General features: G+C 40.1%; 1 protein-coding gene across 3 annotated transcripts in view; it reads right to left on the reverse strand.

The window, feature by feature from the left end:
• The window catches only part of DPP10 (dipeptidyl peptidase like 10), a 451693-nt gene that overhangs the window by 188711 nt on the left and 236319 nt on the right, over nt 1-26663 (reverse strand). For all 3 annotated transcript variants that reach the window (XM_073305257.1, XM_073305256.1, XM_073305258.1), the window contains 2 exons: nt 18939-19033; nt 1519-1593 (listed from right to left, as the gene is read on the reverse strand). In XM_073305257.1, coding sequence (XP_073161358.1) covers nt 1519-1593; nt 18939-19033 — 170 coding nt within the window. The remainder of the gene's footprint in view (nt 1-1518; nt 1594-18938; nt 19034-26663) is intronic.

The following is a 26663-nucleotide window of genomic DNA, read 5'->3' on the forward strand; positions in this document are numbered from 1 at the left end:
AAGAAAGAAAGAAAGAAGACTGTTCATTGGAAAAGCTCCCATTTAATTCAATAGACTTTAAATGAGACTCAAATAAATAACAGTCTTTAAGAAGTTACTTTTTTTCCTTTACATCACACCACTCCAGTATGTTCTATTAGCTGTCAACATATTTTCCAAGTTGCAGACATAATCATTAAGGTTACGGGTCTAGAAATCAATAAAGGAATGTTACCAGTGCACCTGTTAGGCTTTTATTCTGACCTGGAAATGAATATTTTTTATTGCAAGAAATTCAGTATGCTAAACACAAGAAGTCTAAGGTGAGTTACCAACATGAGGCTTATCAAAAATAAGTAATAAAATTAATATGAACCAATTTCTGAATACTGATTTCTGAAATTAAGGGAAGCAAAATGTTTCACCTCTGTGGAATTTGTAACTCAGAGTTTATTGTCCCAAAACTTAAAAAAGAAGAAAAAAAGGTTTATTTGTATAGCGATTTAATACATCAGTCTATCAAAGTCTTGTGAATAATGCGAATGCCAATTCACCTTTTATATGTAATCAGTGTTTGAGACAAAATCTTGGCTTCTCTGTGTTTACCACACTTAAACCCTTCTTTAATTTTCCTGTTCCAAAAGATTCAAATTTTAGATAATCAGATTATGGTTTTACTAATGTAAACTGTATGCCAAAATACTAACACTCTGCACAGCCTTGATTATCCAAATATCATGAGAAACATACATTTGGATATAGTCTGAGGGACTTTCTATGGCCCAAATCCTAGTGTTACTGAAGACAACGGTAAAACTCCCATGACTTGAATGGGTCTAGAGCAGTGATACTCAGACCTCAGTGGTTCAGGGGCCAAATTAGCAATCAACAGTGTCCAAAAGAGCCACAGTAGTTTGAATGCACTATTTCATTTCTCTCTCCCTCTTTATATGTATATATCACACACACACACACACACCATTCTCATAGCAAAATGACCAATGGAGTATTCTACAATTGGTTAATAACATTGTATAAGCATCCTGATCGGTTAATAACTAAATTACCCAGTCTTTTAATATCATGTGAGCAAAGAGCAACCGGAGACATAATAAAGAGCCACTTGCAGCTTTTCAGCCTCAGTCTGAGTATCACTAGTCTAGAGTTTGACCCTTTATAAATGACAGATGACATTATTTCTTTTGGATAGCAGGGAGCATTAGATAATTCAGCTTTGGATAATTAAGCGTGTATTTCCATTATTTTTTCTTTACAAATTATAAACTGTAGATAAGATCATTAGCATAACACTATTTCAAAGGAGCTATACTAATTTATACCAGCTGAGGATCTATTTATCTATCTATCTATCTAGATAGATAGATACTGCCATCAATTTCATTTAAAGCACTGGGGGAGAAAAAATAAACCATATTTGTATCTAATTATACTAAATGAAATCATAAGTTAAATCAGAAATGATAAAACATGTAAAGTGTCAGTTAATGAGACAATTGAATGTATGAGTAGTTTGCTTACCTGTTTAACATCATATGCAAGAAGAACAAATCTTAAATCTGGTGAAACTGAATATCTTGATGCTTTGAATGTTACCTAAAAACAGGTAATAATATGGGTAACTAACACATGTAAGGTCATTTTCCCCCAAAGATTCTGACATTCACCTCAAGATAATTCCTATTACAAACAACTGAATTATTTGTACATCAGAAGGGCTATATTACTTCTCAGTGTAATTTCATTGACATTAGTAGACTACAACAGATGAATTTGGCTGCTACACTATCAACAAATTAAAAAAAAAACAGACTTGGTCATAATAACAACACTATGCTCAACATTAACTGTTTGAAGGAGGGAAACTATACCCAGCACAAAAGAGGAAAGACTAAGCTTCTGCTGGTATATACTTCATAGACAATTATGAAAGAGACGTCTCATTGGTTAGGCTTAAAGATAATGTACAGAAAAAAAATGGATAACCACATTACAGTAATGGAGCTTTGTCTGTCTAGTTGCTTCTCTTTTATCTTTATGAGAATAAACATTTTGTAGAACAACCTTCAGTAAGAGGAAATGTCTTTTATTTTACAGGAAATTTGAAGAAAACAAGAAGAAAAATCCCTAGAGGAAAGTAAAGTGAAACAGAAAGAAGCATTATAAAACTAATATTGTTTATATATAGCTAAGCCTACATGACACCCAATTGAATTGAGGACTCTGATTTAACCAAGGGGTAATGCTGATGTCAGAAAGAATTTAATGCATTTGATGTAGAAGGAGGATCAGAGTGTTCCAGAAGAAATAGCATCACTGAAGAAAAATATTTTATGTTAATTTGGAAACATTTGTTATCTATAGAAGGAAAGGGTCAAAAACCAGGTAGTGAAGGTATAGGCAAGATGAAAAGAAAAGAAGCAGCATAATTGGGGGGAGGGGAAGGTGGAGAATACTAGGCCAGAATTGGGTATACTCACAATAAAAAGGTTTTTCATGGATGCTACTATTTTCAAAGGGCCTGTGCACATGCACACTAATACCTGTGCTGACAAACTTCGGGTTGTCAGGGTTCCCTCCCCACTCTGAACTCTAGGGTACAGATGGGAGGACCAGCATGAAAGACCCCCTAAGCTTATTTCTACCAGCTTAGGTTAAAACCTCCCCAAGGCACAAAGTCTTTGCCCTTGGATTAGGTAAAACATTGCCACCACCAAGTGATTTAACAATTTAATCAGGGAAAGGACCACTTGGAGTTCCAATTTCCCCAAAATATCCCCCCAAGCCCTTACACCCCCTTTCCTGGGGAGGCTTGAGAATAAACAATATGAGCACAAACCAACCTTGGATTTTTAAGACCCAAAAAACCCAATCAGATTCTTAAAAAACAGAACTTATTAGAAGAACAAAAAAAGATAAAAGAACAACTCTGTAAGATCAGAATGGAAGATAATCTTATAGGCAGTCAGATTCAAAACACAGAAAGTCCCTCTAGGCAAAACCTTAAGTTACAAAAAGACACAAAAACAGGAATACACATTTCCTCCAGCACAGCGAATTTCACAAGCCAAAACAAAGAAAACCTAATGCATTTTCTAGGTAGATTATTTACTAACTTTACAGGAGTTGGAGGGCTTGCATCCCTGATCTGTTCCTGGCAAAGGTATCACACAGACAGACAAAAGCCTTTCCCCCCGCTCCAGATTTGAAAGTATCTTGTGCCCCCATTGGTCATTTTGGGCCAGGTGCCAGCCAGGCTACCCGAGCTTCTTAACCCTTTACAGGTAAAAGGACTTTGCCTCTGGCCAATAGGGATTTTATAGCACTGTATACAGAAAGGTGGTTACCCTTCCCTTTATATTTATGACAGGGGTATGCAAGGGTAGGCCTTGCTAAAACCACGTTCAGGCTCGCTATTGCCCTCAGATAAGTGTATGTACATCTCTTGCTAAATTCAGAGGAAATCGCAGGTTTGACTCTGAAGGCAGAATTTTAGCCCATACAGAACTAACAGAACCAACCTTGCAAAAGAAATCACTGGGAAAACTTAGATTTTGAAACAAAAAGCCCATAGTAAATGTATTATTTTAATGTTGAGCACAACACTTCGACAAGTGGCCAGAGGAAAAAAGAAATACAAGAAACAGCCACCAGAGAAAAATAAAAGAATAGGATTGTGGGTTTAAAATATTTTTTTTTGCTTGTTCAAAACAAAAGATTCCTGTCCCCCAACCTAACCTTGATTGACTCACTAACTTATGCAGTCAAGACAGATCATGTATATGAACATTTCACTTATTTGGCAAAGCACTAAGAACATTTTTAGATGTGGAGTTCTACTTCATTCTGGCAATGTATTAATTATTGCTACACTAACTCAGTCTTCTGCAATATATAACCTGGGAAGTTTTCCAAAATAATTTTCAAGCAAGTGAGGTTTCCTGCATTTAGTGAGAATCTTCAGTCAGTGATTATACCACTGCAACACTAATGACACACTCAGAGTAAACATCTGGGCAGCTCAGCTGCAGAATGTTGGCACTTTTAAGCAAAGCCAGTAAGAGCTAGTTTCTTAATTCCCATTAAAAGATCATCTCAAGTATCTTGGGATTTATAATCGTGTGAGACATGCTGAAAATGTCCTGGTTCACCTTGAATTCACCTGCACTTTTTTGTATGATTCTGGGAGTGTCGAATGTGTAAGTGGAGTGTCAGTAAATTACAGTCTCCTGGTTACAGCTAGTGGTTTTGGCAGATTATTTCCCTCCATCTGGTATAATGGGATTGTTCTTGCAAACGGAAGTTAAAAATATGGAATATTTTTATATGTTCCACAAGCAGGAAAATTAATATTAGACCAGCAGAAAACATACTAAATAAGCTTGGCAATGCATGCATGCTAACACTTTTCAAAATTCACTTTAAAAAATGCAATGCATGTATTTATCGAGAGTGAGATTTTCAAATGAGCCTAAGGGAGTTAGTGAAGTGCCCATTTGAATGTCAGTAGTGTTTGGGTGCCTAACTTCCTTAGGCTTTTTTGAAAATCTCAGCCTCATATTCTGGGGGGGTGGGCATCAAATGATAAGTTTGGCAATAAAATAAGAAATTTAGCCAGTGTTAATTTTCACCATTATATTCACAGAAAACAGCTTTCTAGGAAAAAAACAAGTTAGCACCTGCACTTCTCTTTGTGCCAAATAGGAAAAATATGGCAGGCTCAGAGTCTGTAGAACCATTATAGTGAAAGAAAGGCAGAAAGAGTAGGTGTTCCACACACTCTTCCTCTGGGTTCTTCCTTGCCCACATGACAGACTTCTGACTCTCTTATGGGCGAGAGGATGTCAGCTGGTGTTGAGCTTAGGACAGTTCAGTTCACACTGGGCCTGATTATAACTGATAGCTGATGTTGCTTCCAGTCTCTACATAACTTCAAGTGTTATGAAGTGTTCAAAGTGTTTTGAAATGAGATCCTCAGAAGAAAAATACAGTTTGTTAATTTTTTTTTTTGGGGGGGGGGATTGTTTACATAAGAAGGGCCAAATTGGGTCAGACCAAAGGTCCATCTAGCCCAGTATCCTGTATTCCAGCAGTGGCCAATGCCAGGTGCCCCAGAGGGAATGAACAGAACAGGTAATCATCAAGTGATCCATCCCCTGTCAGCCATTCCCAGCTTCTGGCAAACAGAGGCTAGGCACACCATCCCTGCCCATCCTGGCTCAAAGCCATTGATGGAGCTATCCTCCATGAACTTATCTAGTTCTTTTTTGAACCCTGTTATAGTCTTGGCCTTCACAACGTCCTCTCGCAAGGAGTTCCACAGCTTGACTGCGCGTTGTGTGAAAAAAATACTTCCTTTTGTTTTAAACCTGCTGCCTATTAATTTCATTTGATGACCCCTAGTTCATATGTTATGAGGAGTAAATAACACTTCCATATTTACAAAAAGAAATGGAGTACTTGTGGCACCTTAGAGACTAACCAATTTATTTGAGCATGAGCTTTCGTGAGCTACAGCTCACTTCATCGGATGCATACCGTGGAAACTGCAGAAGACATTATATACACAGAGACCATGAAACAATACCTCCTCCCAGCCCACTGTCCTGCTGGTAATAGCTTATCTAAAGTGATCATCAAGTTGGGCCATTTCCAGCACAAATCCAGGTTTTCTCACCCTCCGCCTCCCCACACACAAACTCACTCTCCTGCTGGTAATAGCTTATCCAAAGTGACCACTCTCCCTACAATGTGCATGATAATCAAGGTGGGCCATTTCCAGCACAAATCCAGGTTTTCTCACCCTCCACCCCCCCACACACAAACTCACTCTCCTGCTGGTAATAGCCCATCCAACCAGCAGGAGAGTGAGTTTGTGTGGGGGGGTGGTGGAGGGTGAGAAAACCTGGATTTGTGCTGGAAATGGCCCAACTTGATGATCACTTTTGATAAGCTATTACCAGCAGGAGAGTGAGTTTGTGTGTGTATGGGGGTGGGGGGAGGGTGAGAAAACCTGGATTTGTGCTGGAAATGGCCCACCTTGATTATCATGCACATTGTAGGGAGAGTGGTCACTTTGGATGAGCTATTACCAGCAGGAGAGTGAGTTTGTGTGTGTGGTTTTTGGAGGGGGGTGAGGGAGTGAGAGAACCTGGATTTGTGCAGGAAATGGCCCACCTTGATTATCATACACATTGTGAAGAGAGTTGTCACTTTGGATGGGCTATTACCAGCAGGAGAGTGAGTTTGTGTGTGGGGGGGCGGAGGGTGAGAAAACCTGGATTTGTGCTGGAAATGGCCCAACTTGATGATCACTTTAGATAAGCTATTACCAGCAGGACAGTGGGCTGGGAGGAGGTATTGTTTCATGGTCTCTGTGTGTATATAATGTCTTCTGCAGTTTCCACGGTATGCATCCGATGAAGTGAGCTGTAGGTCACGAAAGCTCATGCTCAAATAAATTGGTTAGTCTCTAAGGTGCCACAAGTACTCCTTTTCTTTTTGCGAATACAGACTAACACGGCTGTTACTCTGAAACTTCCATATTTACTTTCTCCACACCAGACACGATTTTACAGACCTATATCCCCCCTTAGTCGTCTCTTTTCCAAGCTGAAAAGTGACAGTCTTATTCATCTCTCCTCATATGGAAGCCATTCCATAACCCCTAATCATTTTTGTTGTCCTTTTCTGAACCTTTTCCAATTTCAATATATCTTTTTTGAGATGGAGCGACCACATCTGCACATCTGTTTCTAACCAGTATGTTCTCTACCTTTCTGGGGGAAGGATTTTCTGTTTTGTTTTGATTAAGCATTTTATTAACCTGAGACGTTAGTGCTTTTAACCCAAGTGAAAAACTGGAGGTTAATCGCCCCTGCTCTCCCCACCCCAGCATAACTTCCCCCCCCCAGAAATTGACGCAGTTGAGTTTTCTTGCTAGTTTTGCTACCACGTGCATGAACACTACTTTTCGGACTGTTGCCTGTGCCAGAAGCTGTTGTTCTTACTGTAGGCAGATACAGTTTAATGCTGTCTCTATGGGAATCTCTACACTGTAATGAGGATTTGTGATTACAGCACATGCAGATAGACCTGAGATAGCTTCAATCTAGATAGAGCAAATGTAGCTTGTGTATGCCTATATCAACTGCAAACACACCTCCTCATTGCAGTACAGACATGCCCTGTTACCTGCATAACTTCCACTCCTGCAATATATTATTTCATAATGCTGCAAACTTTTCACCCAAAAATTAGATCTCAAAGGCTTGTACATTCTCTTTCCTCCTCCTAAACTCAGAGGTCTATCATGTGTTTCATGAACAATGCTGAATCTGACAAAATTTTATTTTTTCTAAGTTGTAAAAGCAACAGACTAGGGATCTGATTTTGTATTCCTTGCTGAGACAGAATCCAACTGACTGCAGGATCCGAACCAATAGTATAAGATGAGCAGCAGATTGCATTCTTAGCCTCCTATGAAAGAAATACCTCATGTGATACGGGTTTTAATTCTTTTCTGACAACGATGCGTGCTGATGTGACACTCCATGGACAATCTATGGCCTCTTCTACTCCCAGTAACGCACTTGACAACTATGACCATTGGTATTACCACTTCCACAGATCACAAGGATGATAACCAAATGGAGACAGACTGATACAGCATATTTAAGTTACCCTTTGCCCTTTACCTTCCTGATGACATACCAGGTTTGTTTTTTAAGGTAAAGTAGTTTTTCAGCATAGAAGAAAGGTAGGAACTGTTCTTTGAGACAGTGTGACAAAAAGCAAAAGAATGTGAGAGAGACTTAAGCAGGGAGGAGAAAGAGAGAATAAGGCAGAGAGCTAATTCTTTCTTCCACCTTTTAGAAATATTAAAAATGTCTGGGTATTTCTGAAAGTGAAACTTGCTCAGATCTTGCTTTACAAGGCCAAGGTTTCACATTGATAGAGATTTTTTTTCTTTCATGTTTCATCAATGTTTCACTGAAAACCAGAAATGTTTTGTTGCAATTCAGTTGATATTGTCACACATAAAGATAGCTTAGGCCAGAGACAGTATAATTAAGCCCACATTACAGTTAACAATGCCCGGTTTCAGGGGCCATGGTGAATGCTCAGATAACTAAAAGAAGGAAATCTGGATTCAGACTCAGCCTTTGCTTGATCTCCAGTGCCAATATAAGCCACTTAACCCTAGCCTCTTTTTCCTTCGCTTTACTTCTTGAAACCTGGTTTTGAGTTATTATTGACATTCAGGCTAGTCCCTTCATCTCCCCTCGATAGTCTCACTCACTATATGATATTCTCCATGGCTCAGATCTTCGATGATATTTAGGCATCTAACTCCCATTGATTTAAGTGTAAGGAACCTAAATATCTTTGAGGATCTAGGCCCACATGATTGGTGAATTTTAATTGCTCTTGTATTTAAATTAGTGCCCTGCTTCTAATCTTTCAGCATACATATGACAGAGATGGAAATTACTTATAAATTAAGTATAAGGTAACCTAGTCAACCTCTATGGTTATATACGGCTGTCCAACATTTTGACAGATGAAAGGAGACATGACAAAATCAGTGGTTTCTTAGCAATGGCATGGGAAAAGAGCCCAATGGATGAGCAGCAAACCTCAGAGTATCTACAGGTCCACTTGCCAGATGGAAGTTTAAGCATACTCTGCTTCGTGGCATGCCTGCGGGCCTCACCCTGGGCTCTCTGATGGTTCTCCATGATGACTACACCAGTCTAAACCTGGCTTCTCCAAACTGAAGGACTGTGGGCAGGATTTTCCCAGTTGTCAGTGGGTTGCTGTATTTCTTGAGGTCTTGCTTGACCTTGTCACTGTATTGGAGCTTTGGACTTCCTCTGCATCGCAGGTGATTCTTAAATTGGCCATAGTGCACAGCCTTCAGCAGACGATCATGAGGCATGTGCTCCACATGTTCCAACCAGCGAAGCCTGAGAATGCCCAGCACAGTCTGCATAGACTGTAGGCCAGTTCTCTCAAGGATCTCATTATTGGTGATCTGATGGCCCAAGTAACTCCAAGGATTTTTCTACAACAGTGAATGTGAAAACTGTACGATCTCCGTCCCTGCTTGGATTACGTAACCTAGCTTTCTCAACTGTAAAGGAGGGTACTAAGGACACAAGCCTGATCAACAGACACCTTTGCATTCAGAGTTAGCAACTTCTTGTTCCAAATATGCGAGATAAGTTTGCCAAAGAAAACAGAAGTTTTGCCACTTCCAGCATCAAGTTCCCTATCAAGGTTGAATGGGCTGGTAAGAATTGAGCCGAGATATGAGAAGTGATCCACATTGTCCAGAGTTTCATTATTAAAGTAGGTTTTAGGTGGGATGTTGGTACCTTGTGACATGACAACTGTTTTCTTGATACTGATTACCATGCCAAACTTGGTGCATGCATCAGAAAACTTATTCATAACATTTTGACAGTGCAGGATTATTACTCATAGTATATTTTCTAGTGCTTTTAGCACTTTCTCCAGGATAGATGCAGTGGGTATAGCAGCAGAGCTTCAGCCACTTAACTTGGGAGAGTTTTCCACATTTGTGAAATTTACAAGCTATTTAGGCTATATTTTCTTCTCTTTAATTTTATCCCACTTATATTTAGATTACCTTGTCCTAATCTAAACACTGTCTCCATTCTTGATGATTACACTCTTCCCATTCCTGTTACCATTCCCTCTCACTTCCATAGTTGTTAATATCCAAAGAGCATGCTCTCTCTTATTTCACCCTACCAAGAATAGAGCCATTTGAAGACTGCTCCTTTAATACTGACAGTAATAACAATATGTAGCACTTCACATAGCAATTTGTGTCTTCAAAATATTAGCTGAGGGACTATGCTGATGATGTTCATTGACCTGCTCGGGTCACCTTATCAGATGGTCATTGGCCAAGTGGCAATGCAGATCAGTAATCAGAGGGGTAAGGATTATGTGGGTAGCATTAACATGGCACTAGGTTTCAAAATAGTTTCCTCAAGTGGCAGTGGCAACTATGGGAACAGTGAGCATCAGGCCCCCTTTCATTTCTGTAAATCAGAAGTTTGGTACACAGAGTTTTGTACCAGTGTAAAGGTGGACTGAGAAAGGATTCAGGACCATTGTGATGATTAGGATAGGGAGCAGTTAGTGGACAGGGCCCAGCTGCACAAAAGGCAGTGTAGAAGTAGACAGAGAAGGCTTAAGAAGAAAGTCTGGTAGCAGTCAGAAAATGCAGGGTAACTGGGGAAGGATGGTCCAGTGGTTAAGACATGAGGCCAGGACTTGGGAAACTAGGTTACATACCTTGTTCTGTTTCAGTGTGACTGAGCAAGTCACTAAACCTTTGTGCCACAGTTCCCAGTCTGTAAAATGGGATAATATGACTTCTCTACCTCACAGCAGCACTTTGAGAATAAATATATTAAAGACTGTAAGGCACTGAGCTACTAAAGTAATGAGGAGCATATAGGCAAAATCCAAACTTGACTGAATTCTCCTGTTGTTGGGTCTGGTCTGAGATTTTTAAAAACTGTGTGTATTCTACAATATACGATAAGTTATATACAAAAATCACACTAAAAAGGCTATTCGGGTTTTAAAGTCAAGCATTCAAAAGCTAAGAAATGCCTGTACAACCTTAATTTGTTCCCCTTGTGTGTATGCATTATGACACAGTCTATAATTGCACTATTACATGCTATTGTTTACAGGCAATTTCCTACATTTTTAAAAAGCAAACTGAAAAATCAGAATGCACCATGTGTTTTCACATTGACTTGAAATAGGTCATCAGCAATGTTGGGACCTTTAGATCCACTACCCAGACCTCTGCCACTTGAGCTAATGGAGTAACTGGTAGTAGAAAGCTATTTTCCTCTATGCAGGCAAGTTACTAGAGGGAGATGAAACAAGCACTTTGCCAGGGGGTTTCATGGCTGTTTTCTGACAGCAGAGGGTCTACAGATACTTGGGAATCCTGAGTTCAATTCCAGGTTCTGGAGGGGAGTGTTGTCTACTTGTCAAAAACTCTGTTTGCTACACAATCTGTTGCTGGCCCACTCTACTCCTACCCAATCCCCACCCCCATCATTTCTGTGCTCCTGTACCCCACTCCAGTTTCTGTCCCTATCCTCCCCATAGCTCTGTCCTTCTTGCCCTCTGTCTCCCCAGCTATTATCTTCTGCCCCTCTCCTGACCCTGTGCACCTCTGCTTTTATCTCTTTCTGGCTCTCATGTTCTTAATTCTCCCACACCAGCTCCTGTCCCTGACCCGCTGCACATGTGACTCCTGTGCTATCCCTGCACTGCCCTGATTCTTGTTCCTGTTCCCCTCTCCACACTTCCTCAATGGCCTTTGCATTCCACTCAGGATGTTTCCTCCTTGCTGCCTGGGCACCTGCAGTGAGATGGGGGACAGCATTGAGAGCACAGGAGAAGGTCTCTGTGCTCTCGGTTTTTGATACCTAGTGCCACAGAATCACCCAGCAGCCGGGAGGGCCAAGTCAAGGGAAAGTCAAGCTCAGCACTGGAGTCTGGGATGAAGCATGCTAAATCACTCTGTGGGGATGGGCCATGCACAGTGTAGTCTGCCAGTAGAGACTGTGAAGGGACTTGCAGCTTTGCGTATAATTAGGGACATACAAAGGGCAGTTAAGAGCCTTTCCTTTGTGCTTTAAAAAGCCTCCCCCTTATTTGCAAACATATTTTGAACAAAATCTTTGGTGTTGATCATAGCAAATTCGTGGATATTGACCACTGTGATGAGTTACGAAAGCTGTTGCAGATGTTTTAGAACTTTTACGAAAGGATCCTTAAAATTTTATTTATCAACCATTCTCTCTTTCAGATTTTCCCGTATCTTTGTGCATTGTTGCACTGCACTAATAAACCATAACATAAAATAAATTAGCTGTGGATGTTATTTAACATTTAGAAGTGCATATGGCGGTGATGTTCCAATATTCATAACATATTCACAACATGTAAGTGTCATTAAAACACCCCATGTTGCAAAAGTTAGTAATATTTATGTGGTATAAAGTGTAGTTTAAGTATTTACTATTATTCAGTCTTATTAATCTCTTGTGGAAAGCTCTTAAATAAAACAGAACCATGTGAGCTGCTCTTGCAATTAAAACTACGATAATCAACAAAGAACTATAATTGCACTATGATGCTGTACTGAGTTTCCAGTCAAGAGAGAAGAAGGGGACAATAAAGAAAAGCTTACTGTGAACAATTCTGCATGAAATATCACAAAAATATTCACTGCCAAAACCTCCATTCAGACTAAAATTCTAATTCTGTGCTTTTGGCTGCAAGGCCTCTGCAGGGCTTCTCCAGCTGGGTTGCCACAGAGCCTAATCGTGATTCATGAGCCAAAACTTTTTCTGCTCTGCTCACCCATCTGACACCATACAGCTAATTAGCAGGCAGCAAAAAGTAATCCCTCTCTATCAATCCATGTGCAAAAGATGGCCCAGAGTAATATCATACTAGTAGCACAATACACTCTAGGGTACATCAAATGGGAAGCCCCTGGAAACATGTACAATTTAAACAGATTAACTGGATGAGACCCCGGACAGAGGCTCTTAAACCTGACATTAAGCCTTCTTGAAAAGGCAGAGGAACCAGGGCAGTGGGGAAAGTGGATTTTTGAAGAGCAAGGGTAAACATCAGCGCATGAGATTCATATTTTTAACTATGTGAGGGGATCAAATTAATTGATTAATTAATTGAGGGGATCAAATTTAAATTAATATTTTTAATATTTTTAACTATGTGAGGGGATCAAACTAGAACATAATTTTGGGATAATTAAATATGCATGGTGAGGCAACTGCATAAATCCAAATTATTTTATTCTATATTTCTAAGATTAGTCCTCTAAAGGGGAAGGAAAGTAGAGGGACTGCATTAATCTGATGTGGCATTCTCTTGAATGTTTGCTGGACAGTAAGCACCACGTTGGAACGATTCACTTTTTTCCACACCCATCTCATGAGCACAAATTTGCAAGCTAAAAATGCACCAAAAGCAACATGACATTTCTCAGCAATGTAGACTCTTCTGATGTAGATCAGTGGATAAGTCTTCTCCTTACCAACTAATGTCCTTCGTAATTAGGGTCTGGAGTTCAAACCCATCACCCACCAGACTTTGAATACATGGCACAATGTACTTCTGTGTGACTTTCAGAGCTTGCACATCCAATCAACAGTCCAGCAGCTTACGTGTAACTCAGAAAGGCAAGTTTTCATAGCAGGGATAGCTCAGAACTAAACTGGCTGCATGGGAAACACAAAGGACTCCCTTGTCCAGTTAAAGCCATTTCCTTCCTTCTGACCATGCTGCCAGAAATTGATCCTACAGCTTCTGCTGCCTATATGATGATATGCATACAGTTAGTGGAGTGTGGAGAGATCAGCAAAAGGAGGAGAAACTAACTCTTTCTTTCATGCAGAAATGTTGGGGGAAAATGCATCACTGCTCCCTCCATTTGCCCTGCTCCTGTACAGCCAGAAGGTTACAAGGAGTGGGAAGAGAAAAAAGAAAAGAAATAGCATGCCAGCAATAAAGGAACTAAGAGAATGTCTCCTTCCACCCCATAGATGCTTGTCTGCTGAGGTGATCAAATGCTGTTTGAGCTAATCTGTTTGATTTAGTGGCTACAGCAAAAGACTCCTGGTTGTACCCCAGGTTGCTACTGCCTCACTCTGTTACCTAGGACGCACATCTCTATGCTTCTGTGATTAACGCATGATGTTCAAATAAGAATATCACTACTCTATTTGTATTACAATAATAAGCAAAAGGCATTTCCTTGTATAAATACAGATAGTTCCTTAGCGTTATTCGTGAGCCATGTGTTTTTTCCTTGCAGAGATTCTCATAACTCCATGCTCTGTCCTCTTAGCAATGGAAGGTGAAAACTCATGGTCTGTAGGTTTCTCCTGAGGTTAGAGGTAAAGCGCTCTCCTTTCTCTCTCTATTATCCCCTTCACACTCTGCACAGGATGCACCTAGAAAAGGAGTACTTGTGGCACCTTAGAGACTAACCAATTTATTTGAGCATAATGCCTGCTCAAATGCTCAAATAAACTGGTTAGTCTCTAAGGTGCCACAAGTACTCCTTTTCTTTTTGTGAATACAGACTGAAACCTGTCAGGATGCACCTAGTTTCCCATCTGGAACACAAGTGCTTTGATGGCCTTCCTGCTATTGAATCCTGCCTCTGGTCACAGAGAGAAGGATTGATTTATCTTAACAATACTGCATGTGTGAATAGTGATGCATAAATTACTCTTCCTCTTCCCCCCTCCCCCGCGTCTTTCTGTTGCTGTCATCCTTCAAGGTTAAGACTTTCCACTGCAGTCACAAGATAGGCACAATCAGCTAACATGTGGATGGAGACTGGGTAGCACCAAAGTGAATGGGCCAGGAACTGGTAGGTCTTAGAACAACAGCCCCTATTTTATTCATTTTCTAACTTTTTCCCACATCCTTAATCATCGCACATGTGGTAGATGGATCCTAGCAGTTCTTGAGATTTAATACAATTGCCATATTTTCAGTTACTAATTTTTAGTGGTCTTTTTTGGGGGTAGTGGTAGAAGGAAGGGAAATGCTGACATTGGTTGTTTTCAGTGGTTATGAATTGGGAAGTGGATTATGGGTCACTGGGTCTCTATACTTTTTTCATATTTGCATATCTGTATCGTTTTTCATTAGGGGTTTATCGAATATATTTAAAACTAGGTGAGGAAGGCCATGCTGGCAGTATGGTGAGGGATGGGAGCAAGAGGAGAGGCCATATGCATGCATTTCATGAGCTCAAGCAAGCATGCAGACCTCCTTTCTTGCTCTTTCACACAGCCATCTCTGAAATTGTGTTTATGACTGGGTTGCTAACAGTTGCCATTTATTGACAAAGTTTTAAAAGAAATGACAGTAAAAAGAGTCTGTTAAAAAGGGAGAAAAAAGCATGTCAGAAAAATGGCAACCTTATTTAAACAAAAATGTTGTATGACTCCAAAATCATTTGGGAATTATAGTGTGTAATAAGAATAAAGATTTGCTGCTGACTGCTAAATTGGTGAGCAGGAGCTTACATTCCAGGGTGACAGGAATATTAGCTAAATAATAGAGAATGTATTACCATCACACATTGATACAGCATCACAATATAAATTCAAGATGCCATGTTATGATTAGTTTCTAGTCTCTTTGGCTCCATGGACTATTGAAGTTGCTTAGCTTCCAGCTGTTAACATTTGCATACCACTGGTTTAGAGTATTAACTGTTTATTGGCCAGCTAGAGAGGGCACACTATTCACTGGTTAACTCTGACAGGTTCACTGAAGTTGAAGGATATAGTTCAGAAAATGCATCTAATCAATAACCTACAGAGATGCTAATAGGCTACTTATGGTGCTTACTGAAACGGTTTTGTAATTTTTTCCCTATTAATACATTTTGTTAACCATTAGATTATTTTGCTAATGGGCTGATTACATAAAGTATTCAGTCTTCTCTACTCATGTTTGGAGAGGACAAATGGCTTAATTATACTAAAATGTAGTAATTTTTAAGACAGTCTTTGAATAAATCCATAGGAGACTGAGAAAAAACCCTGCTGTTTTCTATAGAAACTTTTAAAAGACATTCTTTTTCGAGGAGAAATAGAGACTTTAAAAGAAAACACCAGAACTTCTTAATAAATTCCAGTACCATTACACCTTGATTAAAAACTGAAGTGCTGTTTTTCTTAAGGAAAAAAAAAACACTTTTCCACAACGCATCTAACACAGAATTTACTAATGAGCCCAGAGTCTGCCTTTTTGTGCTGACTGAGTTTTGCTGACAGATACACATGGAGAGGGAACACAGTGAATATCTTTAAAAGGCTTTTCAGAAGGCTTTGCCTCTGCATTTTAGACAAAGTGACACTAAGTATGATAAAAGAAAACTTACTCTTCACAAAATGGCAATCTCCAAGGTGTAAAGCTAGAACCTCTGAGCTGCACACTGGGGGCCTGTGTGCCTCAAGGGATTAGTAATAAAGTAAGATGATATTCACTTATAAGATACTGGTTCAAATATAGCCAACTTAGAGAGCAACCAGGAGCCATGACTACCTCTTTAGTTGTGTCCCTGAAAGAAGTTTATTATGGCAGGTTGATTTCTAATTATCAACCTCACTAAGAAAAACTCACCCCCTTATTGGCTATTTGGACAGAAAGAGAGAGAGAGAGAGAGAGAGAGAGAGAGAGAGAGAGAATGAAAAGTGGAGGAATGTTTCACACTGAAAAGTGGCTTCTCTAGGATGGGACCATGTGTGGAAACTTGCATTGCCAGTGCCTGCGTTATGGTGTGCCCGTGTTTTTGATGAGCACAAGATAGCGCTGCAGGGTGTTAAACCAGCACCATTTCTATTTATGCACTAATAATTAAGCAGATATGACAATGACAGAGGAAATTATGATTAGTGATTCAGGAGTTTATCCTTGGGAGAGGTTTCAGAGTAGCAGCCGTGTTAGTCTGTATTCGCAAAAAGAAAAGGAGGATGCGTGGCACCTTAGAGACTAACCAATTTATTTGAGCATAAGCTTTCATGAGCTACAGCTCACTTCATTGGGAGCTACAGCTCACTTCATCGGATGCTGTAGCTCACGAAAGCTTATGCTCAAATAAATTGGTTAGTCTCTAAGGTGCCACAAGTACTCCTTTTCTTTTATCCTTGGGAGAGTACATCTAGCAGTGTGGAGAAGCTGGAGCATTTTTGAGGGTAGAGCTTAGAGAAGTGGGACTATTTTGAATGTCAATTCTGCAGCCTGCCTCTGATACACTACGACCCTGCGTTAGGACTGTTTGCTGTGTATTCATCACAGACAGAAAATTGTCAGGTACAGCAAAATTTCCCTTGATTATCATAGAATATCAGGGTTGGAAGGGACCTCAGGAGGTCATCTAGTCCAACCCCCTACTCAAAGCAGGACCAATTCCCAATTTTTGCCCCAGATCCCAAATGGCCCCCTCAAGGATTGAACTCACAACCCAGGGTTTAGCAGGCCAATGCTCAAACCACTGAGCTATCCCTCCCCCCCAAATATACCTACAAGTCATATTTAGGCTTCTGTTCCACATTCAGCTTTTTTATTCCACTTATATGTGACTGTGGGTAGAATCTACCTCATTTATGCTTTCAACTTTTTACTATGCTCACATACTGCATTCAAATGAGCTTCATGTGGAAAACAGACAAATCATCTCTCTATTCTTTGCCTCTGGTCCGTATATTGGCCTGTTGGACAGTTGGTTGGGTATTAGGCATCTTTGATCAGTTGCCAACTTCTAATTAAGAATGTGTGTCTTGTGCCTTTAACTCCGTCTGGGTGATCTGAGGTCGAACTGGTCCCTTCTAATGCAAACCCAGAAAAGAGCAACCCTCTGAAAAGAGGGAGCATTTGCAGTGTTTGGCTGCTCTCCACATCAATTTGTTGTAAAATATGGTGTTTTGTCATATGGAAAAGAAGCATTTTTACTCAAGTGGATGAAAAGTGTCGGACTGGGCCTTGAGGCATGGATGGTATATAAGGTGCACCATTCCAGAAATAGACCCAGGAGACATTGGGTCTCACAGACACACCCCTCAGACAATTCTCTCCCGTCTTTCTCCTGCTCAGTCCAAAAGAGTATCACATTTTCTGTAGGCCTATACCAACAGAAAATGCAGACCCCGCCCTCCTGCAGTGCCTAAGGGAGTCCTTTGCTTCTGGAGATAGGCTTATTCCCAAGAGCTCCTGTTCTCCTACCACGAGCTGAAGTGTTTAGAAGAGGCAGCTGGCTGGGGCCTGGTGAAAGCAGTGAATGCTCCTGAGGTGTGGGGAGAAAGGAAGTTACATTACAATGAAATACAGGGAGCAAATGAAACCAAGGTAACTTTGGGCTGCATCGACAAAGGCATCACAACACAGACCAGGAAGAAAATAATCCCCTGCCATGTGGCTCTGTTGAAAATGAATCTTGATTTCAGTCCTGGGCACCTTGGTCCCCAAAAACTGAAGTGAATTCAGAAACCAACAACATAAAAGATCAAAGGACTGTAGGGACAGATTTGTGAGGAAGAACTGAAAAGCATGAAATATGTACCGCATGGCTTGATGAAGTGAGGATTACAGGTGGTATCACTGGGCATAATGGGATGAAATAGAACAAAGGGAAATTTAAGCTAAATATCAAAAAGTATCCTAAGAATTATTATTATTAAGGTAGCACCCTACCACTTGCAAGGCATTTTCCAAGAAATCCAGAAGGACTGGTCCCTTACCAAAGAGCAACAGGTAAGTAGAAAGAGGTGAATGGAAATGACAAATATATATTTTTTCTTTATTTAATTATGAGAGCTGCTTGAATTTGTAGTAATATCAACAAAATTAAAAAAAACAAGGAGGATTTTTTTTTCAAAATTTTCCACATATTTCAACCAACTATATAGCTGAATTTTTCAAATTTTGAATTTTTTAAATTTCAATTTTTGACAAAAAACATCCAGGGAACACTTTTCAATGTTTTAATAATTTTTTCCCCCATTTGATGATCAACTCTACTTATTATACCCTTCAGCTAGATTCACTGTGGGCAGCACAGCAGAAGTCGGCCTTCAAGAGCCTCCGTCATATTGTCTGCTAAGCACATGAGAATATACTGGACTGGAAAATCTTGCATTAACAGTGGAATGGGTGGTATTTTCCATCTCTAATATCATCTGTTCTAAATAGATTCTATATTATCTTTAAGCACTATATTCTTTGTCTGTTATAGAGAAATGCCAAATAATTATTAACTGGATGTCATTTAAATGTGACACATACAATTTCAATGAGTAAAATAAGTATGTATTACTTACAAAAGTTGTATTTTCCAGTAATAACGTGGTTGTATTTGTTTCTACATTCAGTTTAACAACATGTCCATTCCTATTTTTATACACCACTTCTGTATCTGCAACAATAAAGGCATTATCAGTTAGCAAAAACACTGAGTATTTAATACATCTGCAGAGACAACAGGCATATTTAATAAACAAAATAATTGGAAGACACATTGATACTTTAAAATGTATGCAAACAGACTGAGGAATGAACCCCATTCATAATATCTATTTTGTTTTCTTGTGTTGAGATCATGAAATACATCAAACTGTTTATGCCTCAAATCCTGTTCATCTGATTCAAGGGGAACAATCATCAATGGGGTCATTCCTGTGAGTTCAGAGAGTCCACCCTCCTGTGAGCAAAGCAAGTACAATTACGCACATAGTTTCAAGACTGAAAACTGCTCACGTGAACATCCCCGTAACACAAGTAAATTCATTAAAGTCGATGGATGACTCACATGAAGAACAGCCTTTCTAGTGGGTAAGGTTTTGCAGGACAAAACCTGGACATTTTATTTCTCATATGAATGCTTTTGTTACACTTCTGTCCTTTTCCTTTAAATAAGTCTGCTGTCCTATCACCTGTAAGTGATACTATCGCTACAGGTAATGGGCAGACATATTTAAAGGAAAAGACAGAAAAATAATAAAAGCATTTAGGTTCTCTCTCATTTCACTAATTTTTAAATACTGAAGGAATCTCCCATTACAATTTAATAAATTGCAGTCAGATCATATCTTACATTTTTCTGTTCTGTATTCCAGTTAGGAATAGATGATGCAACATGAGTAAATCAAAGGAATGAGTTTTAAGACATAGATCTGATCTGATCTGTTACGGTATGTTTACTTGTAACATAAATTTTAAAAAATCATGTTAAAGTCTGCAATGTGAGTAAATCGTCTCTTAACAACTTGTTCTACTTTTAGTTACCATAATAAAAGGATAATTTATACAAACGCATTGAAACTAGAGACAAAACTACAATATATAAAAGGTACATTAACTGTGGTTATTATGAAAGCATATGGGTTAAGAAAGATATGTCAGCCTTAACTTTCAAACCCAAGGTTTTGTCTAACATATCTTCACCATTAATAAGAGATGCCAGGATGAAATTCTAACCTCCCCCAACATTGAAATTGATGGGAGTTTTATTACTGTCTTCAATAGATCCAGCATTCACCCTTAGGTTTGCCTTTTTATTTTTGAAGGAAATCTAAGGCTGCAATACATTTACAGGTTTCAGAGCCACAAGTACTCCTTTTCTTTCTGCGAATACATTTACAGAAACTGTTACATCAATGTTTTTAAATACTTGAGGGTATAATCCGATGAAGTTTGTGGGTAAAATCATAGGGCTAGATTTTGACTAGCCCTAACACACCTGCAAAAAGGGAGAAAGACCCTAGCTTCCTGGCTTTGATGAAACCTTTCCTGCAGATACAATATTTAACCAAGTATAACTCCTTTGTTATAAATATCTGGAAAGCAGGACTTATAATGAAAGTTCTTAAGTAAACCTATAGGAAAGGCTAAAAATGATGCTGAAATAGAAAAAAGAACACCACTAACTCACTGTAATGTCTGAGAAACTCATTACAGATTACTGAATTTTATGAACTAGCAAGCAAACGTGACTTGGGGGGAAAAAATCAAGGTTACAGCGTCACAAAATATGCTTTATTTATTCATTTAGAGAAACCTAGTTTAGTACTGACTGGCAGTACAGAAATTCAGAGTGTATAATACTGGTGAATGTGCTCTAATATGATTTGTGAAATTAATGAAGTTTAATTAGGAGAATAATGTAATACTCTGTCTTTGTTGAGGTGGGATTGATAGAGTTTTGGGCAGGATTATTGTATCTGTGGTACAGAAGTGAAGATGAGTAAGGTTGTGAAGTAAAGAATTAATAGCGGTAGTTCTAAAAAAGAACATGATAAATTTTTAATAAGAGACAATGCTTTGCAGGCAGCTATTGTTCACAGCTTCCTTGCAAGCCAGTAATACCTTCATAATATCACGAACAAGGTCAGTTCCCAGACTTCTGGGCAGCACAGCATGGGGAGAAGGTGACCAGCCCTCCGTGGAGAAAGAAGTGGTTCGGGACTATTTAGAAAAGCTGGATGAGCACAAGTCCATGGGGCCAGATGCACTGCATCCGAGAGTGCTAAAGGAGTTGGTGGATGTGATTGCAGAGCTATTGGCCATTATCTTTGAAAACTCATGGCGATCGGGGGAAGTCCCGGACGACAGGAAAAAGGCTAATGTAGTGCCCATCTTTTAAAAAGGGAAGGAGGAGGATCCTGGGAGCTACAGGCAAGTCAGCCTCACCTCAGTTGCTGGAAAAATCATGGAGCAGGTCCTCAAGGAATCGATTCTGAAGCACTTAGAGGAGAGGAAAGTGATCAGGAACAGTCAGCATGGATTCACCAAGGGCAAGTCAGGCCTGACTAATCTAATTGCCTTCTATGATGAGATAACTGGCTCTGTGGATGAGAGGAAAGCAGTGGACATGTCATTCCTTGTCTTTAGCAAAGCTTTTGACACGGTCTCCCACAGTATTCTTGCCAGCAAGTTAAAGTAGTATGGGCTGGATGAATGGACTATAAGGTGGATAAAAAGTTGGCTAGATTGTCGGGCTCAATGGGTAGTGATCAATGGCTCCATGTCTATTTGGCAGCCAGTACCAAGTGGAGTGCCCCAAGGGTCGGTCCTGGGGCCGGTTTTGTTCAATATCTTCATAAATGATCTGGAGGATGGTGTGGATTGCACCCTCAGCAAGTTTGCAGATGACACTAAACTGGGAGCAGAGGTAGATACACTGGAGGGTAGGGATAGGATACAGAGGGACCAAGACAAATTAGAGGATTGGGCCAAAAGAAATCTGATGAGGTTCAACAAGGACAAGTGCAGAGTCCTGCACTTAGGACGGAAGAATCCAATGCACCGCTACAGACTAGGGACCAAATGGCTCGGTAGCAGTTCTGCAGAAAAGGACCTAGGGGTTACAGTGGACGAGAAGCTGGATATGAGTCAACAGTGTGCCCTTGTTACCAAGAAGGCCAATGGCATTTTGGGATGTATACGTAGGGGCATTGCCAGCAGATCGAGGGACGTGATCGTTCCCCTCTATTCAACATTGGTGAGGCCTCATCTGGAGTACTGTGTCCAGTTTTGGGCCCCACACTACAAGAAGGACATGGAAAAATTGGAAAGAGTCCAGCGGAGGGCAACAAAAATGATTAGGGTACTGGAACACATGACTTATGAGGAGAGGCTGAGGGAACGGGGATTGTTTAGTCTGTGGAAGAGAAGAATGAGGGGGGATTTGATAGCTGCTTTCAACTACCTGAAAGGGGGTTCCAAAGAGGATGGATCTAGACTTCACAGTGGTAGCAGATGACAGAACAAGGAGTAATGGTCTCAAGTTGCAGTGGGGGAGGTTTAGGTTGGATATTAGGAAAAACTTTTTCACTAGGAGGGTGGTGAAACACTGGAAGGGGTTACCTAGGGAGGTGGTGGAATCTCCTTCTTTTGAAGTTTTTAAGGTCAGGCTTGACAAAGCCCTGGCTGGGATGATTTAGTTGGGGATTGGTCCTGCTTTGAGCAGGGGGTTGGATTAGATGACCTCCTGAGGTCTCTTCCAACCCTGATATTCTATGATTCTATTAATATACTGCCATGCAAAGATTTAAAATTTATATTATTTTTGTCATTTATACTTCAGGAGCACGGAATAGCCCCAACTAAGTCTAGAGCCCCATAGTAATAGTCAATGTTATATAGCAAGACCTGGTGCCTGGCTTGAAGAATTTAAAATGTATATACACAAGTCACGCACAAGATGGGGGAAAGGATTTCTCTGTCCAGCTGCTGTAGTGCATTTAAAAACAAAACAAAAAAACCCTTTGATGTTCCATTAACAACTACCTCACAGGGTCCTGGTTCACGACTAAAGCTCCTAGGCCCTAGCGCAATGCCACCTAACAGCAGCATTGGGATGTACCTGATTCAACATGGATCGCCTTTAATTTAATTAACCATTTCCTGATTCCTCACATACATCAGGCAATATGTACTTCGAAGGCTATGCTTTTGGGCCCAATCCTACAAAGACATCAGCACATGAATAATTTTACTCATGTTAAGTACCCTCACATGAGTTAAAACTATTCATGTGAGCAAAGCTAAATCAGTACATAAGTGTTTACAAGATCAGCTACAATATGTAGCCCTGGAAGTCCATTTAACCAGAGATACATGGCGTGCGAGGCAGCAGTGAAATGGTCAACTGTCTAAATGAAGATTAATTTAAGAGTTTGTTTTTATTTGTAGAGTTGGAAAATAATGTAATCCTAGTGGTTAGCAAAGAGAACTAGAAGTCAGGACGTCTCAGACTGAACATTCCTGGATGTTGACTGCATCTCAGTCTTCCATCTGCATATTGGATATAATTATACCTTAGTGGGCAAGCATTCATTAAATTAATGTCTATAAAGTGCTTTGAGATCCTCAGAAAGCATGTTACATAAAAACACTGCATAAGTGTTGAATGTAAGTATAGTAATCACGGGCAATCATCATTAATTTATATGAAAGTGCCAATCCAATGAATGACACTCTGTATGATAAAGAACACTTAGCAGACTAGATAATGGAGCAGTTGATGGACACTCAACATAATGATGATATTTTGATTGGTAGCTGAAATGTAAGAGTGAGGTGGAAGAGAGGACTACAAGATCACACAGACATGTACATTAGTTCTTACATAGTGTGATGGTTCTTGATGGGTCCAGATTCTCTGAACATTTATTTTTGTCAAATAAAGGGTAGATTATCATAGTTCTCACACAGCTGTGCAGGGGAGTAAGGACACCAGTTCTAATTCTGACCACACGGGGAGAGCAGAGGTTGTGCTTGCTACCCATCCTAAGGAAATGGACAAGGATGGGGTGCAGATGGGAACGGAGCTCTAGCTCCATCCCAAAACATACCAACCACAGTAGCTGGCTCGGTATAGAGGAGGGAGGTAAGCTGCCCCTTCTAAAAGGGGCTAAGTAATTTACTTAGCCGTCAGAACACGCAAGGAGCAGGGGAGTCACAATTCGATCTCCCTGGATATAGCAGCAATGTGCCACTCCTTACTTTGGCAGATGGTCAAGATAGCATCTAGACCTAACCAACTGAAAATCACTATCCCCAAACGCCCCTCAATCAAACCCCCATTGGCTGGCTGATTTCTGGTAGACAGCATGGCAAGAGTAGGCCTAAAGGGCAGATCTGAAGAGGGGTATGGCTTCACAGACCAATTTGGACAGAAAATTCTGTGTGTATTAGGACACCATGGAAGAAAACAAACAAGTGGGAGAAGCGAATTACATCACTGTAATGGAGCATAGTGAGGTTGGGTAGATGCAACAAGAGGGAAAGACCTACAAAAAGACTTGAAGTTGCAGAATATAAGTTAGAACTAGATACAGTGTGAACAGAGAGGGGTTCAAAGGAATGTGGGGAGTGACATGTTTAGAGTGACAGACTAAGAAAAGGGTCTTTTTTCCCCAAGAGAAACTTACTGATTATAGCCCTAGTTTCAAAACTGACTTTGGGTGGGCAGATCACTACACAGTGTGGATCCCTATCAAAGTCAGCAGAACTCCATTCAAGTGCACAGCTCGGCATGCATGGATCTAACTCCAGGAGCTGGCCCTTTGCCACTGTTTTGTCTTGCAGAGAGTCTTGGCAATTCTGACTGCTAGATGAATAGTTAAGCAATTCAAATATCTCAAATTTAACTGTTAATGGAAAATACATGTATGATCATCACTATAATTTCACTTGAGTCAGCAATGTCAGTGTGGCATAATACTATTTGATCCTACAAGCTAAATTGGGAAACTACAGGTTATTTTTCCATCATGCGAAAACCAACAGGTCATGTTCAAATGTCTAAACCTTATAATCACACTGTTGTAACTTTTTGGAGGCAGAGTTGTTCCCTGTTGCAACAGCCTCAGAGCAGAGTTCGGGAAACAAGTGTACTGCTTTACTTCTGCATTTATAATAATACTAATAATACTTAGTACTTATACAGCATATTTCAACTTCAGAGCACTTTACAAATGTTAACTAGCTATCTTTGGCAGTTCTGATAGATGGAGCAAACCCTCTTTTACATACTCATGTAAGGTCAGACTTGACAAAGCCCTAGTTGGGATGATTTAGTTGGGGATTGGTCCTGCTTTGAGCAGGGGGTTGGACTAGAAGACCTCTTGAGGTCCCTTCCAACCCTGATATTCTATGATTCTATGAGAGCATTTTACTAAACACTCAGTGAAAAACAATATTTTTAAAGTTCATATAAATTGAGCAATCACTGGATAGGTTTGAAACAGTGACAGAAAACTAAGAGTGGGTAAAAAATATGTGTATGAGGTCTGATGAAATTTCTCTACCATAATTCATTCATACCAATGTACATTTTCCATGCTCTGTCAAGCTGTAGCCTTCACCAAATGACCCTTGTCATAAATATAAAGGGAAGGGTAAACCCCTTTAAAATCCCTCCTGGCCAGAGGAAAACTCCTCTCACCTGTAAAGGGTTAAGAAGCTAAAGGTAACCTCGCTTGCACCTGACCAAAATGACCAATGAGGAGACAAGATACTTTCAAAAGCTGGGAGGAGGGAGAGAAACAAAGGGTCTGTGGGTCTGTCTATATGCTGCTTTTGTCAGGGACAGACCAGGAATGGAGTCTTAGAACTTTTAGTAAGTAATCTAGCTAGGTATGTGTTAGATTATGATTTCTTTAAATGGCTGAGAAAAGAATTGTGCTGAATAGAATAACTATTTCTGTCTGTGTATCTTTTTTGTAACTTAAGGTTTTGCCTAGAGGGGTTCTCTATGTTTTGAATCTAATTACCCTGTAAGGTATCTACCATCCTGATTTTACAGAGATGATTTCTTTACTTCTATTTACTCCTATTTCTATTAAAAGTCTTCTTGTAAGAAAACTGAATGCTTTTTCATTGTTCTCAGATCCAAGGGTTTGGGTTTGTGGTCCCCTATGCAAATTGGTGAGGCTTTTTATCCAACATTTCCCAGGAAAGTGGGGGGGGTGCAAGTGTTGGGAGGATTGTTCATTATTCTTAAGATCCAAGGGTCTGGGTCTGTAGTCACCTAAGCAAATTGGTGAGGCTTTTTACCAAACCTTGTCCAGGAAGTGGGGTGCAAGGTTTTGGGAAGTATTTTGGGGGGAAAGACGTTTCCAAACAGCTCTTCCCCAGTAACCAGTATTTGTTTGGTGGTGGTAGCGGCCAATCCAAGGACAAAGGGTGGAATATTTTGTACCTTGGGGAAGTTTTGACCTAAGCTGGTAAAGATAAGCTTAGGAGGCTTTTCATGCAGGTCCCCACATCTGTACCCTAGCGTTCAGAGTGGGGGAGGAACCTTGACAACCCTAGGCTCCGTTATTTTAAATTTTATATTATTTGTTTGTTTCTCCCACTTCTATACAGATTCTGCCCAAATTTTCCTTTCCCCAGTATTTGTTCATTAAAAAATATATCAACTCACCCACAGCTCCAAGAGGTGATGGGCCCCATTCTTCAGATATCAGCCAACACCCCTTGGGGTGCCTGGCCTATATGGCCCTGAAAGGCCACAGGAATTCCAATTTTTCTCTATACCA

The sequence above is a fragment of the Lepidochelys kempii genome, chromosome 11 (assembly GCF_965140265.1).
Source record: "Lepidochelys kempii isolate rLepKem1 chromosome 11, rLepKem1.hap2, whole genome shotgun sequence".
Taxonomy (NCBI): domain Eukaryota; kingdom Metazoa; phylum Chordata; order Testudines; family Cheloniidae; genus Lepidochelys; species Lepidochelys kempii.